Source organism: Colletes gigas, unplaced genomic scaffold (assembly GCF_013123115.1).
Source record: "Colletes gigas isolate AHSC1104 unplaced genomic scaffold, ASM1312311v1 Colletes_gigas_Sc00018, whole genome shotgun sequence".
Lineage (NCBI taxonomy): Eukaryota > Metazoa > Arthropoda > Insecta > Hymenoptera > Colletidae > Colletes > Colletes gigas.
The window spans coordinates 3,793,408-3,809,377 of record NW_025106647.1 but is presented as its reverse complement, the minus strand read 5'-3'; the positions used below and the strand labels follow the sequence as shown (position 1 = coordinate 3,809,377).

The 15,970-nt window shown below is 34.9% G+C and overlaps 1 protein-coding gene across 1 annotated transcript in view; it reads right to left on the bottom strand.

Annotated features, from left to right (window-relative positions):
* Positions 1-5,381: 5,381 nt before the first annotated feature.
* The window catches only part of LOC122400414 (collagen alpha-1(IV) chain), a 45,332-nt gene continuing 34,743 nt past the window's right edge, over positions 5,382-15,970 (bottom strand). Inside the window, exons 13-27 of the mRNA XM_043401869.1 lie at positions 15,436-15,810; positions 14,744-14,950; positions 14,430-14,598; positions 14,222-14,349; positions 13,673-14,111; positions 13,241-13,590; positions 12,598-12,864; positions 12,340-12,511; positions 11,980-12,225; positions 11,486-11,851; positions 10,499-10,714; positions 9,331-9,702; positions 8,577-8,748; positions 7,845-7,959; positions 5,382-6,397 (exon numbers count right to left, since the gene is read on the bottom strand). Coding sequence (XP_043257804.1) covers positions 6,140-6,397; positions 7,845-7,959; positions 8,577-8,748; positions 9,331-9,702; positions 10,499-10,714; positions 11,486-11,851; positions 11,980-12,225; positions 12,340-12,511; positions 12,598-12,864; positions 13,241-13,590; positions 13,673-14,111; positions 14,222-14,349; positions 14,430-14,598; positions 14,744-14,950; positions 15,436-15,810 — 3,852 coding nt within the window. The 3' untranslated portion in view covers positions 5,382-6,139. The remainder of the gene's footprint in view (positions 6,398-7,844; positions 7,960-8,576; positions 8,749-9,330; positions 9,703-10,498; positions 10,715-11,485; positions 11,852-11,979; positions 12,226-12,339; positions 12,512-12,597; positions 12,865-13,240; positions 13,591-13,672; positions 14,112-14,221; positions 14,350-14,429; positions 14,599-14,743; positions 14,951-15,435; positions 15,811-15,970) is intronic.

Here is a 15,970-nt window from a genome sequence, read left to right as displayed (position 1 = left end):
ATAACGTAATGAATAAATTGCTTTTTGTTTTGGGTCATTCATCACTTATATTCGAATAAAATTGTGTAGATCCTTGATTTATATTAGACAACATATAGAAAAAACAATGTCGTAAACTGTTTTGGTGGACTTGGTGCTCTTAACAAGGCAAAAGTCTTCGCTTCGTTGTGACGACGTTAGGCTCCATAATTAATGCTAGAAAAAATAAATAAAAATCTGCGTTTTGTCTTCGATCTGCTAGTGAACTCGTTACTATTGCGTTGCAAATGCTGCAATAGACGCAGTGTTAATTAATTGACGTTTCTCGTGTATAATAAAAATCGACCGTTGATCGATAATTTACGGAAAATAACAACTGATATTGATTCGTATCGGGCTGTTACCTGTTTGTTCATCGAGGAGACACGTCATTTTAAACATAGTATTGAAACTGTTAATCTGCATGTAGTGTAAATATTTGCTTATAGGAGGTTAAATATGTTAAAGAAATATTTAAAAGAAAGGAGAATTTTAAGAGTGCTTTCTGTGGACATCTTTTTTATAATTATTTGATTACGGTAATTGCAAGTATATGTAAAGAGTTATTTGCGAACAAAATAAATAAAGAGAAATCTTAATATTCCACAAATATATTTTTATCAACGTTTCAATTGTATATTTGAATCATCTTCTCTTTTTTTTTTTAATTTTTAAAACAAACAATATTTCTCTCTTTTTTACTCTCTTCTAATTAATTATTTTCAAACACATAATTTTGTTAATCTTTCTGTCTTCTTATATATGTAATTAGTCTTTTAATTATGTACATAATTTTGCCCAGATTTAACCATGATTGTCTATTGTTATTTTTCCCGCCTTTATTTATGAGTTTCAGATAATTATAATTTGATTAAAATTGTTATTTTTGTAGTTCTGAAAATGACTCAAATATAGACTCGAAACAGTAATAAATATCTATGTGATATTGGGATTTTCATTTATATTTACATGTGTATTTATCAACAATAGGTTAACAAAACATATGGATACAAGATTCTCAAAAACCTCTGCAACAATCTAATAGAAATCATTTCATAGGCTGGACATGACATTAAAAATTGTTTTTTATTATAATTATTTGAATGTTTACGTATTTTTATGGTCAATAGGTTAATAAAATATTGTACTCAAAAATCCTCAGAAATATCTGTAACAACCCAATATAGTTTTATTTTTATTTTGTAGTTTAGATTGTATTTCTTATTGAACAAATAACACGGCAAAAATGGTTTACATTATTTGTTATTTGAAATTTCGTATCAAGATAAAAATTTTGTCGATATCTATCCACGGATAATCTGAATTTATATCTTGCAGTTTTAATGCAAATGTAAATTTGTCGATAAAATTAAAATTCTAGTGCAAGGCAATATGATCAATTTATATCAGAAAAGTTGCACAAGAGCTAAAACCTGAAAAATAAGAGAATTCTTCTATCTAGATCAATGTTTTATTAAGGTTTAAATGATTGAGCATATTTTAATTATATAAAATTATTATTAATTGTTTTTCAGGATATAAACACACTTTGTGATTATTGAAGACTTACTGTTCAGTTCTTGAATTTTTCTTTTCATAAAGAAATAAATATAAATTTCTTCCACTTTAATAATTTAGTCTAAGCAGAAAATCTCAAAAACGAATTAAATGCTTAAGATAAATTACAGGTGAAAGTATAAAGTTGTAAAAATGAACTTTCAATCAATTTTACAACTGAACGTATGAATATGTTTTGAATAAAACATAATTCAATGGAATTAGTTATTAAAGGTGATCTATGCTTTTTTTAAATGGAAACATACGTTTTATAATACACTAGTCTATTTAGTTTATTATTTAAGAAATTATCAGTTTAAGATGTATTTAAATTTAATACTGATACTTTACAAGTAATTTACGTTTATAGATTAAAATTGGAGTTGTACACGTGTAAGTAAGTGTCGAATACAACGCGAATAAATAATATTATTTGTAATGCAAAGCTTTCAAAGCGAACACAAGGCCAATCGCCTGACTTTTCAAACGCGACAACAAAATCACGATACGAGAGAATGATCGGAGCTGTTGAGATACGTAAACAGCGAATTCGTTTGAATAAACTATGAAAGAAGGTGTGGAAGCTGGTCGACCAATCCGACCGGTTCGTTCGTCCTCGAGCCTCCAATCGAAATTCTGTATTTTCGCAATAGTCAGCATTTGTTGCGTGTTTCTTTGAGGTACACGAGTTTATTTTGTAGACCGCTTACCGTTAAGATTGTTGTTTTGCGTTACGTTGAAAATATTGATTACGCGACAGGGGATCTTCAAAACATTTTCGTTAAATGCATGCCCCAGATTGTCTCACATATGAATCATATTCTACTCTTTTCTGTGCATGACTTTGAGAGACACCCTATATAACAATAATAAAGACGTCGACGACGGCAAAAACAACAACAATAATAATAAAAATAAAAATAAAACAACAACAGTATGATATTGTCAATGAGGATGGTAATGATAATGAGAATAATGATAATGATGTTGATAATAATAATAACAACACCACAAGAACAACAACATCAATAATAAAAATAAAACAATAGTAAGAACAACAGTATGATATTGTGAATGAGGATGGCAATGGTGATGAGAATAATGATAGTGATGTTGATAATAATAATAGCAACACCGCATGAACAACAGTATGATATATTGCGAATGAGGATGACAATGATGTTGAAGATAATGATAATGATGTTGATAATAATAATAATAACACCACAAGAACAATAACATCAATAATAAAAATAAAACAATAATATGAACAACAGTATGATATTGTGGATGACTATGAAAATGATGATGGGAATAATGATAATCATAATAATAATAATGGTAGTGATGATGATGATGATGATGATGATGATAATAATACGTTTTTTTTTGTACCAAACTTGCAAGCATTAAACGTAATATTACCCCCTTAAACTATATTATGGTAGAAACCAAAACTGGTTCCGTTTTACGCATGAATTCCTTCACTTTAACTCAATGTCTCAAAACTTCCTGAGTGTTCGTCAACTTCCCTGGTTAATAATTAACTAGGAATAATTTCGATCTTAGACGAGGAATAATACGTATTAATTCAGGCGAGAATTTTCAGAAATCACGACAATTTAAATGGAAATTTCAGAATAATCGGAATTCGATATTAATAAAAAGAAATACTCTTTACAACCTAGTAGTTAAATTATTATTCAATTATTTTATATTCCTAGAAACAGTAGTAAATGATAGAAAAAATTTATTTTTGATTAAATATTCTGGTTGACAATATTTAATTTTGAATAAATTTTCTATCCTAGATCAATTTAAAATGAATTTTTCCCAATACATGTTTGCCAAAGTGTGTACACATTTCATCCTTGGGACTCTGATTTTATTTAATTATTAACACGAATTGAATAAATAGCTATTATATTAATTCCATGTACGGTTGCAAAGAAGATGTTAATATTAAAAGAATCGAGCTAGGAATTCCATAGAAGTAATTGAATTCTATCACACAAAATCTCCAATGAAAAGCAAATACAAACTACATCCCACTGTTTGCTTTGTGCAATCTGATCTATCCAGCCTGATCAAATCCAGCCAAGAATTGGAAGTTTTCAAATATATGCAAAATCTAGACCGACTGGAAAAGATCATGTTTTACACTTTTTCAGGACGGAAAGCTTGTTATTTGAATTGGTAATTTCGTTTCGACCATCCGAGCGCATCGACGAATGTAGACGCCGTTAAGCTTATTCAATCAATAAAATGACAATGCTTTAGGAACAGTATTGTTCCCGTGATAAATATTTTCGAAAACACTGTGAAACCAATCGCAATTTTATCGACGGAAATCATCTGTATGAAATTTTATTAAACGTCAAACTTTTTCAAACTTGTGTCAACAAAATTGTTTGAATCAGCTGATACTTTGCAGCGTTTATTTATTTGTCGTTTTCAAATCACGTAATAAATAAAAACAGAACATTTATAAAATTGTGGAATTCATATTAAAATGTCACGTCACATAGAATATTTAGAAAACTTTAGTTCATTTTCTTATAAAGTTATATCTATACTGTGTTTTTAAAAACAGCGTGCAAAATATCTCGAGATCCAATTTTTTATTTTTACGATTTGTTTTTGCATTTTCGATAAATGAAATACAAATACCATTTTGATAATTTTTGGAAATCTTCGATGGTCAGTGTATGTACTCTATGAATATACTCTAGTTTCAAGTATTATTTATTCCAGGTAATTTCGTTTGGTAGGATTTTTGTTCTCCATCTTGAAAAAAATTAACTCCGAGCGATAGCATTAATAATCTAAATAAATAGCACTTAAAATAAAATTGAAGCTGTTTCCTTGTATATTATTATACCATTGTAAAATAAGTCATCAAAATTTATACCACTCAAACATTCACTTCTTTTGCCGTTATTTTAAAATATAAGTAATTTTCTAAAACTGTAAAATATTTTACGAGACTAAAACTTTGATTTTAAACAATTGTAAACTACATAAATTAACATTTGGCTTTGTAATTATTCTCGTAACTAAAATTCATGAATCCTATTCAAAGTTATTAACATTCAAACTTGAGAATTAATTGTTTTAGTTCGGAAGTGAAAAATAACAGAGTTAAGATGGTCGAAATAGGTACTCCGTAGAAACACGTGGCCAGGGTTCGGTGAAAATCAATGATAAACAGAGGAAAACAGAAAGAATACGATCTATTCGTGACACCTGTACCGGAGTAGTATAGCGAGATTGAAAAACAGATATCCAGGAACAATTCACTGGTGCAGTAGCCGCTTTTATACGTCCATCGTAGCTGACGTATCGTATTTGTGCTCGGGAAACTCGAAGTACAATTTCAAGTGTAATATCGTGATCGCGGTGAGAGACTCGCGATCCGAGGCTAGAAAAACTGCGTATGCTAATAGATCGATGCAGATCGCTAGCAATGTGGGTTACATGCACATGGAAACATAACAGAAAACATAAATTGCTCTAATTTTATTTAAATTATATTATATTACAAATATTGGTGAAATAATTGTCGGACATTAAATCACAATATTACGATATAAGAAATTCTATTATTCGAACTAATTAAATTAAAATTAATTATTTATAAAAATTATTTTAAATATTTAATAATATAACGTTTTTATTAATAATTTCACAATATTTTCATTTCGAGATCCAAAATCTCCATTTTCGGAACCAAATTTGTATTTTTGCGAATCGAACGTGCCAACTTAACGGGAATCGCAATGGTCGAAAGACAAGGATCGACGAAAGAATAAAACGAGCGAAGTTTAAAAATAGAATTTTATTAGCTACGTAGCAAAATAATTACTCATTTAAATATTTGGCTTGACACGATTACCAGGCTAGATTCATTTATATTAATATACAATATGTAAAATGTGCCATATTGGATATGGGCAGTGTCCGATGGTAGTACGATAAACTTAATTTTCATACGACATTAACGAGATATAAATATATATATAATATATATATATATATATATTACTTTACATGCTAGAAAATAGTATGCTAGGCACTTGTTTGAATAATTATAGAAAAAGAAAACTTACGGCGTACGGGGGAAGGGCGCTCGCGGGAAATTCGAAGGCAGGCAGTAAAACAAGAGAAGTCCAGCGAGAGATGAGAAAAGTAATCCGTGAAGTAGGCAAGAGAAACGTAGGAGACACGAAGAGGGAGCAATAGAGGGTGACTGGGACGGGGGTTAAAAAATAATGAGGACAAGATGTATGCACCGGAACAAGGGGGAGTACGAAAGAAACGAAGGAAGAAGCTTCGCTGTTCTCTTTATTTCGACATCACCGGTGAGAATTCTTGTCGAAGAGTCCGGTGAACGATCGTTCCTCCCTTTTCGTCGCGAGACTTTGATCTGTTCCTTTTTTTCTATTACGATTCTAGTTATCGGTAGTAATAATCTTTGTCGAGTAAAAAAAAAAAGACAGAGGAATACAGAGAAAAACCATGAGTAAAAAGGCAGAGAGCAAAGAACAGACGCGCGTTCGTGAGTCTACGTGCTCTTCATACACACTTGGCAGCGACTAATTCTGGACCTAAGGGTTCCTGCCTTCAAGGTCTGTTTCTCGGGCTTTTGGAACTGTTGCCACTCCTCGATCGTGGACATCCAAAAGCTGAACTCGTTCGCGTAATAGTGGCAGTGTCCTTTCGCGCCGTTACATTCGATGAACGGCGTCGCTCGGAAGTCCTCCAGGCAGGATCCAGGACTGGACAACGAGTGTCCGCCACCCTGGGACCCGGCACCCGTGTGCTAAAATGGTATTATTCAAATTAAACAACGAATTTTTTGTTAAAGAAAAAGATCAAGACTCGAAAACTAATATGATGATCCCTCGTTAACGGGGAAAATAATTTCGTGGAAAATTGTGCTAGAGTTGGACGAACGACAATTTTATCTGACCAAGCAAAGGTATACAGAGTATTCTAGAAACTCAGACAAATTTTAAGTATTTTCTATGCGAAGATACAAAATGATTAATAGAGAAAAGAAAATCGACAAATATAAGGAAAAATGAATTGCTCTATCTAAAGAGTCCATATTGCATTTGCACTTATGAACGAAGAAAAATTATACTGTTGAAAAACAGTCCCCATCAGCAATGAACTTTGGCTTGTCTTAGTTTCTAGAATCGTCTAACATACTGTAATAATGTACTTTAGAAATAAAAAATTTAAATTTGTAAACAAGAATCTACAGGGTGTTTGGCCATGTCTGGAAAAAATTTTAATGGGAGATTCTAGAGGCCAAAATAAGACGAAAATCAAGAATACAATTTTGTTTATGGAGGCTTTGTTAAAAAGTTATTAACGTTTAGAGTTCCGTTTGTACTGAATTTTTTCTAGAAAATGGTTAGGATTTGGGGTATAGGTCTATTCACCAAAAATTTTTGTAATTGACCCCCGCAACCGAAAATAATTTTTCCAGAACGATTTGAAATTTTTTAATTTTGTCGAAGAATTTCACACCTTCTCAAATTTTTTTCTCGAAAGTGGGTAGGATTTTGAAGGTATGTCTAATGACCAAAAATGATTGTAATTGAGCTCCGCAACCGAAAATAATTTTTTCAGAACGATTTGAAATCTTTTTTTTCGCCGAAAAAGGGGACTACCCACTGTCGATTTTTCTTAAAAATTACTTTTTGATTTTCAGTAATTTTATTTGACGCCCTATAAAAATGTTGTCTAATATTCTTTTGTAGGTACCTATGAGCTCTGCTTCAGAAACAAATTTCAATGAGATACCTTTACTATTGTAGGAGTTATGGCCGTTTAAAAATTGGACCAGTTTTAGGGGGTTTTTCTCACTTTACGGTGTCAAGGAACAACTTTTTCAATATTGTTAAAATTTCTACATATTCTCCACTAAAATACGCGTTCTTTGCATTTTGAAAAATTAAAATCCTTCAATCCGTTCAGGAGTTATGACATTTTAAAGATTCGCATAAAATTTCAGGGAATCGTTGCTGGCCTCACAACAGATTTTCAATAAAGAATATTTTTCTCGAAAGTGCGTAGGATTTCGGGGTATGTCTATTCACCAAAAATGCTTGTAATTGGCCCCTGTAACTAAATATAATTTTTTTTGTATAAAAAAATAAATCTCTAAAAAGTTTGGAAACCACTGGTTTAGATATTGATTGTTCTCGTAAAATTTGAACTTTAAAGCTTTCGATTGAATGGAAAATTAATTTTCGTACCATAACGAAACTGTATCCGATCCAAAGACCATTCCATCCATTCGGACATTCTGGAATGCTCAATGATTGGCTGTGAACAGCTATCGTGTTCGCTGGAACTTCACACACCACGCACCTGTGCAAAAAAAATGTGCCTTTTAATCATTGATAGTAATAAATACGCAAAGCAGTGATAATAATTTAAGTTCACGCGTCAGACATTTGCGATTTCTTTGGGTAGATTAATAGTTTCACCAGTATCGTATTTACTTTCTAGTAATTTAGAAAACCTACTTTTCGAATTTCAAATTTTTAAATCGAATATTACATAAATGTTCAAACATTAGCTCTACATAGTTTCATCATTAAGCAAACATATTAATATAAATTTAAAAAGAGTATTTTTAAATATTTCCAGATCCTCAAGAACTTTCATCGCAAAGTTGTGAACTTATAAAAATTGAAGTTTTCTTTGAATTTAACTCGGTGAACTGTTTTGATATGGACAGCCTATAATGTCTAGAGTGTAGTATAGTATTTCTATAGTGAGATTATAGACCAAATTATGAGTTTGGAATGTAGAGATAGATAAAACATGAACCTGAACAAGTGTAATAAATTGAATCGATGATGACTGAATGAATCGAGACTGTAGAATCACGTATACGTGACAGCGGCCGTCAAAGCGGTAAAGTGTTAGATGGTCTACAGTAAACAAACATTCTCGCCGTTTTCTTTTGATGTTCGACTTACCTGGAGATGAATTCTTCTATCGCCGTTTCTTCGACTGGCATCATGGGAATTGGAGAATTGGTCGACAGCCAATAAGAACGATCATTGCGGCTGGCGTAATGGCAAACGTTGTTCACGTCGCAGAAGAGGAAGGGCATTGTCGAGAATTTACGTACGCATGAACCGGCGGAACCTGTTTCACGATAATTTATTAGATAAGTTGTACCAGTACGAGAAAAATTGTGACGCGTGTAAGTTTCGAAATTAACGCGTTGATCGCTGATTCTTCGAACTTTTAACATGGGTGTACATATTAAGGTCAAGTTTTATAGAAAAATACATAGTAGATTAAAAGGCATATGCCGCTTGTGCATACAGAAAGAAATTTTTTAAATTACGCGAGCGTAACTATGGTTTGACTGAAAAGAAATTGAGAAACTCAATAATAGACAAAATGGGAATTTTGAAACGATTATACTGATTTTTTTTTTTTTTTAATTTGTCAATTTAATGCTTGAAAAAATACCTCGGTTTTAAAATATCGGATCTTCCGTAGTTTCAATTTTTAACTTTAATTTATTTTTAAGAATTGATTTCAATTATCGAGAGTTACGTGAAAGTTGTTAATACTTTCATGGAACTGTAAAAGTTTCGAGTTAAAAATGTTCTAAAAAGATACTAATGAGATATTCGATGTAAATCAATGGTATGTAAATATTTAAGTAATAAGTAAGTATAAGGAATTTTATTATATATTTTTATTTGTAATACTTGCCTAAATCTTGCGAATGTGCTCTTTCATCGCCATCCATATACAACAGACTGTATCCATCCCAGAGCTTAAGGTGTCCTGGTTCACAAACGGGCACCGACTGACTTTGGCTGTGTTTCACCAACAACATACCAGTGAGATCGCCGGATACAGCTTCGCAGGGTCTTCCCGGTTCTCCTGGAGAACCTGGAACACCTGAAGGTCCTTCAGGACCTGGGAGTCCAGGGACACCATTGATTCCTCGAGGACCTGGGAAACCAATTGGTCCCATCGGTCCTGGAAGCCCATGTGAACCTTTCAATCCATTCAATCCAGGCAATCCTTCTGGTCCCAGAAGTCCCTTATCTCCTTTTGGTCCCATTGGACCGGGAGGGCCTGTAAAACAAGTATTCAAATACTATATTTAATATGCAGTGTTAAATAAGAAATTTACGTTCCAACTTAAGGTACAGTCAACGACTAAAAATAAAATATTATTCTACCCTATTTAACCCATTTAGTTAATTTGAAAACTTTATAGTAGAACTGGTATCATAAAAAAACTTCATTTACAAGTTCCTCTTTTTTTCTATGGAATAAGAATTCGTAAATGGAAATATATATTTCTATTTAAAAAAAACAAAATTGACCAAATAACTTTGAAAATGTTTTATATCTAATATTTTCCCTGTAAATATATTGTTTTCGAGATATTTAGATGTAAAGTTTTCAAATCAACATACATATACACGCAATTTTCCAAACTGACGTCCGAAAACAAATACTGAAACATTGTTTGTAACACTTTTTAAAATATTTGTACTTTAATAACAACAATTTGGCGCTTATGGAATATTTTTCATTTTTCTTTTGTATGAATTCAAATTTTTATTAAAAGACAAAAACATTTTTTTCCTTTATAATTCTTATTTACTTTGCATCGACCTCTTGGTCATTAATGATTAAATTACCCCTACGATTATTTTATATTTTTGTAATTAAACGTTCTTGAAATTCTATTGGAAATAAATAAATTTAAGAATAGTATTAACCCATTCGTGCAAAGAATAGTCTAAACCACAGAAAAAGTGTTCCATTCTACGTGAAATGTTAAACGTATGCTAAGTTTCACTTACTCTTCTGAAATTCAATTTCTTTGACATTTTACAAATGGAATTACTGCAGTACGTACCAGGATATCCGCGATCTCCTTTCGGTCCCATCGGTGGTTCGATGCAATCGTCTCCCTTTTCACCTTTTGGACCAGGGTAACCAACGGGACCCATTAATCCTACTGCACCAGTGTATCCCCTATCACCCTTTTCTCCGACTACTCCAGGAGCCCCATTCACGCCATCCCAACCTCTATCACCTTTTTCTCCAGGTGCTCCGTCAAAACCACCCAGGCCTGCGAATCAAACAAAAGGAATTTGTTTAAAAAAATTGTTCAAAATACATTTTACAATTTGATATCTGTTACTAGATATTATATAATTTTTCGATCTTCATAAAACGTTAATCGAATTTCTGTTACGAAACGTTGTAGGCGTGCAGAATGATAAAAAATAAGAGTGGTAATTTAAGTTTTAAATGATAAAACTATGTTTCAAAGTTTCAGTCAATGTTATCTTCGAAATTATTGGATATACATATGTATAAGGAAGTTTTAAAAATAAATTGAAGTATTTTTTATGAAATATAACATAGTGTATACATTAGGAAAAAAATAAATAAGAAAATGACTTATAAACACTTACATATTAAAATAAAAATCACTTCATTAAAAAACATTAAGAATATATTTGGTGAAAGTGATTTTTTTTTACTTTTTTATTTATTTCTCCGAGTGGTATCAAAATATTTAGATCACTGATCTTGCCAAATACATATAATAAACAAGTACGAATAATTTATTTTTAGTGAACCATACTAAGTGAGTAAACAAGTCTAAAGATTGATATTCACTGCTCAAAATATATTTTATACACACACATTGGTTTCTAATCATAAAAATCCATAGAATTGTGAATTTCTGGGTATCTAACACCGATTAATTTATAACGCCAATTCAAGACAGATTACAAATATACGTTTAAAAAAAAAAGGAAAAAAATTGATGATAGAATGGATGGGGAATTTTGTGCACAGCGAAAGTAATTCGACTTTTATCACTATTTACCTGGGGATCCTGTATCTCCCTTCTCTCCTTGAAGACCTGGTAACCCTGGTGGTCCTACGTCTCCTGGGAGGCCTCTTTCACCAGGTGAACCCGGAATTCCTTCAGAACCAGGAATTCCATCGCGACCAGGTGAACCAGGAGTCCCTGAAAGACCCATATCACCTTTCTCACCCCGTGGACCAACAGGTCCGTAAGGTCCCTTATCTCCTTTGTGTCCTGGCAAACCAGGCAACCCTCGAACTCCCTTCTCTCCTGGTCGTCCTGCTGTTCCTTTTCGTCCATGCTTTCCAGGCGAACATGGCACACCCTTTTCACCCTTGACAGTTAACCCTGGGGCACCTTCAATTCCGGATGGTCCTGTTTCACCTGAAATAATAAATTTCATCTATTAATACAACGAACTTTAACACGATGGATTAAATCTCTATCCACTCGAACGTTTAAATAATATTTGATAACGTATAAAACAAGAAATAAAAAATTGGAAAACATACCTTTAGATCCAGGAGGTCCATATGGTCCTGGATTTCCCATTAAACCTGGTGAACCTCTATCTCCTTTCTCGCCATTGTATCCAGGAGGACCATCCAAACCACGATCTCCCTTGTCTCCACGAAGACCTGCTTGTCCAGGAATACCTGGTTCACCTTTCTCGCCTTTAACCTTAATCGTTGGTCCAGGTGGTCCACGATCACCTTTCTCTCCGGGTGCACCAGAAATACCAGGGTGACCAAGAGCACCTATGCAAATAGTTCTTATTTATTAGAAATTCATTGTTATCAAATTATCCGTTTGGTAATTTCGTTTAAGAAGAAATACTCCTGTGACTTGATACTCTTTGTCTTAATTCTTACCTGGGATGCCACGATCTCCCTTGGCACCGTTAAGTCCAGGACGTCCTGGAGGTCCCATTTCACCATCCAAACCAGGGAAACCGACAGGTCCAGGTGGTCCAACGTCACCACGTTCGCCAGGCAATCCATCGATTCCAGGTGTACCCGGTTCTCCCGGCCCACCCGGTGGCCCCTATTATAATCAACAGAAGAAATGAATTGTAGATCGCCTTGAAAGAATAATATTCGCAATTTTTTAATTATTTTACTCGAACGTACCAAGTCTCCTTTAGGCCCAGTAAATCCTCTTACTCCACTGTCACCCTTTTGCCCTTGGAATCCTGGTGAGCCATCCGCACCTGGCAAACCAGGTTCTCCCTTCAGGCCAGGTAATCCATCTCGACCAAAACCAGGTAATCCAGATTCTCCTTTCACACCATCGATGCCATCTCTACCCGGAGTACCCGCAGGACCACGGATTCCTGGTACTCCTGGCTCACCTTTTTGACCTTTTTCAGACACTCGACCCGACTCTCCCTTACGTCCCTAATGAAGTCAAGAAACAATACCAGTGAATGTTTCAATAAATTATTAGTATACTAGGCAAAGAAGAATTGAATCCCTATATGACGTTAGGACAATGGTTCTTAACCCTAATGAGATTCGCACATAGATTACTGGAAATTAAAAATATTAATTGTAAGTTAATTGCAATTGTTGTGTAATTGAAGTTACCATTATGTCTTATATCGAGAAACTAGAAGCTTACTTAAGTTTCCAATGTGGCATATTTTTTATATTTAGGAAATTTAACAGAAGACTATAAGAGTATAATGGGTATCTATAAAAGAAAAGGTTAAGAACCACTGTTTTAATACTATGTATATCATCGATACTGACAGTTCTTTGATAATATACTTACAGGAAATCCTGCTGGACCTTGGTCACCTTTAGGCCCACTCAATCCAGTAGGACCATCTAGACCTGGAGGACCAGGAAGACCATCGTCTCCTTTAGGTCCAGATATACCTGGACGTCCAGGTTTTCCTTCCATTCCAGGTAGTCCAGGGAAACCAGCAGCACCTTTTTCACCGCGTTCTCCCCTCATACCAGGTAAACCTTCTATACCATGTTTACCTGGTGTACCTGGCAAGCCTCTTCTTCCGGGATATCCCTTTGGTCCGTCGATTCCTACTGCTCCACGATCACCTTTCGTACCGGGGAATCCTGAAAGGCCTGCCCTACCAGGTTCTCCTGGGAATCCCGGCTCACCTATACACGATAAATTTGATGAGTTTATTTCGAGTATTCAACGAAAGGTTCTCGCCAATTGTGGAATTTAATTCCAGCGTACCTTTGCTTCCATCCAAGCCTGGAGTTCCTGCTATACCAGGAGGTCCCGGTGGTCCAGGTGTACCAGTGTCTCCTTTTTCTCCTGGTGCACCGGGCAAACCACTCATTCCGGACTCGCCGGTATCACCCTTCTCTCCACCATATCCTTGTAAACCCGGCAAACCAGAAGAACCTTCCTTTCCTGGTGGTCCTGGAAGACCCCTTTCTCCTTTTATTCCTGGAGGACCACTCAAACCACGACTACCCTTGACCGATATTCCAGCTTCTCCCTTGTCGCCTTTAAGAGCTGGTGCACCGGGGTATCCCCTAGGTCCTTCGCGACCAGACTCTCCAGGGAAACCCATAGGTCCCATGTTGCCCTTATCTCCACGAGGACCAGGTAATCCTCGCGGTCCAACTGGACCGGGAGGACCGATCGCTCCTGAAGGACCAGACGGACCCTAAATTCATCAAATCATGTTATATTTATATGTTTAAATAGCACGGGTAATTTGAACTGGGGCACATTTGATGATAGTTAACCGTTTTATCAATTTACGTACACACTTACCGATAAACCTTGTAAACCTTTTTCACCCTTAATTCCATCTGCTCCCGTTGGTCCAGGTTCCCCTCTCTCACCAGGAAGTCCTCTAGCACCTTTCTCGCCATTGGTAATGTTATACGGTGGACATTCGCCTATTTAATACACAAGCAACAAAGTAATTGACATAATCTATATATGTTTAAACAGTATGTTAATTTTAATATTTATTTACCGGGTTCTCCTTTGTCACCGTCGTATCCATGTTCACCTTTCAGACCGGGGTGACCTGCTAGACCGGGTTCCCCGGGTTCTCCCTTCACGCTGATACCACTTTCTCCCTTTCGTCCAGGTGCACCTGGCCTTCCAGGAATACCGTCCGATCCAGGGAAACCGCGATCACCCTAAAAGTGTCAGACATAAAGTTAAACGAATCATAGTTTATAAGGTATGGTAATAAAATTTCCAAATCTTGAACCTTTATCTTGAAACTTTAGTGCCACACTTGGTGTAACAAAAATGAAAGAGGCGTGAAGAATTATTACTTACAGCAGTACCCTTAGGTCCAGGGAATCCTTCGAATCCAAGAGCACCTTTATCGCCTTTAGGACCCACTGGACCAGGCGGACCCATCTTCCCTGGTAATCCTCGTAAGCCTTTCTCACCCTTTTCCAAGTGGACATTAGACCACGTAATTGTTGCCGGTGCGCCGGGTGGTCCTGGCGCACCTGGTGAACCAGGAATTCCATCCTTGCCCTGTCGACAGAAGAATTAAAATCTGCTTGAAATACAATCTAATGTAGCTGTATAAATTAATACAACCAATATAACGACTATCTAATACTAAATTTATAGTACATTTGATTTTTAATACGTTGAATTGGATATTATTTCAACTTTGTATCCCTGAGACATTAGTTAACAGTGTGGACAATTTGTAAGTGTCTAATGAATATAATAATCTTGTAACCAGCCACTTAAGTACACAATATCCGTATTAAGATTTCTTGGCTTATCTTTCCAATGCATTTTTTTTCTTTTATTTGTGTGACACTTTATTCTGAATTATTCAATATAATCTCTATTGACTCTGTAGTATCAATGTCTTGACTAAGTATTATTTTAATTTATTTTACACCATAATTGAGATTTCATAAAAAAAAAAACTATTGTGTAAGTCAAGTAAGCAGTGAACAAGTTGAGATTTTTCTTTGATTTATTTTAATAATTATTAAATATACCGGTGAGCCTGGAGGTCCAATCGGCCCAAGCATCCCATCCAAACCAGCTTCTCCAGGGTATCCCCGTTCTCCTGGCGGTCCTCGCGGACCAATCAATCCAGGAGCACCATCCAAACCGCGATCCCCTTTGAGGCCTGGCAAGCACTCTGAACAACGTCCCCCAATTTCTCCCTTTTCACCAGACTCTCCTGCATATCCTGGAATACCGTCTCTTCCGGGAGTTCCCGGTTCTCCCCGTAAACCAGGCAGACCTGGTGATCCTGGAATTCCGTCCATGGAATCGCCTGGAAGTCCGCGTGGTCCTGTATAACCGCGTTCTCCTTTCAGACCCTTTTCTCCATCCAAACCGGGCGCTCCGTCCATTCCTTTGGGACCCTTCATAAATAAACATTTTATAATACTTTAAATTGTGCAAATGTAAGGTAAAGTAAAATGTATTTTTGAAAACAAAATAAAAATTTTCTTTAAAAAAATTCCATAGATTTCTGTTGTATTGATGAACGACGAACGTTGTTATTATTGGTCATGTTTATTA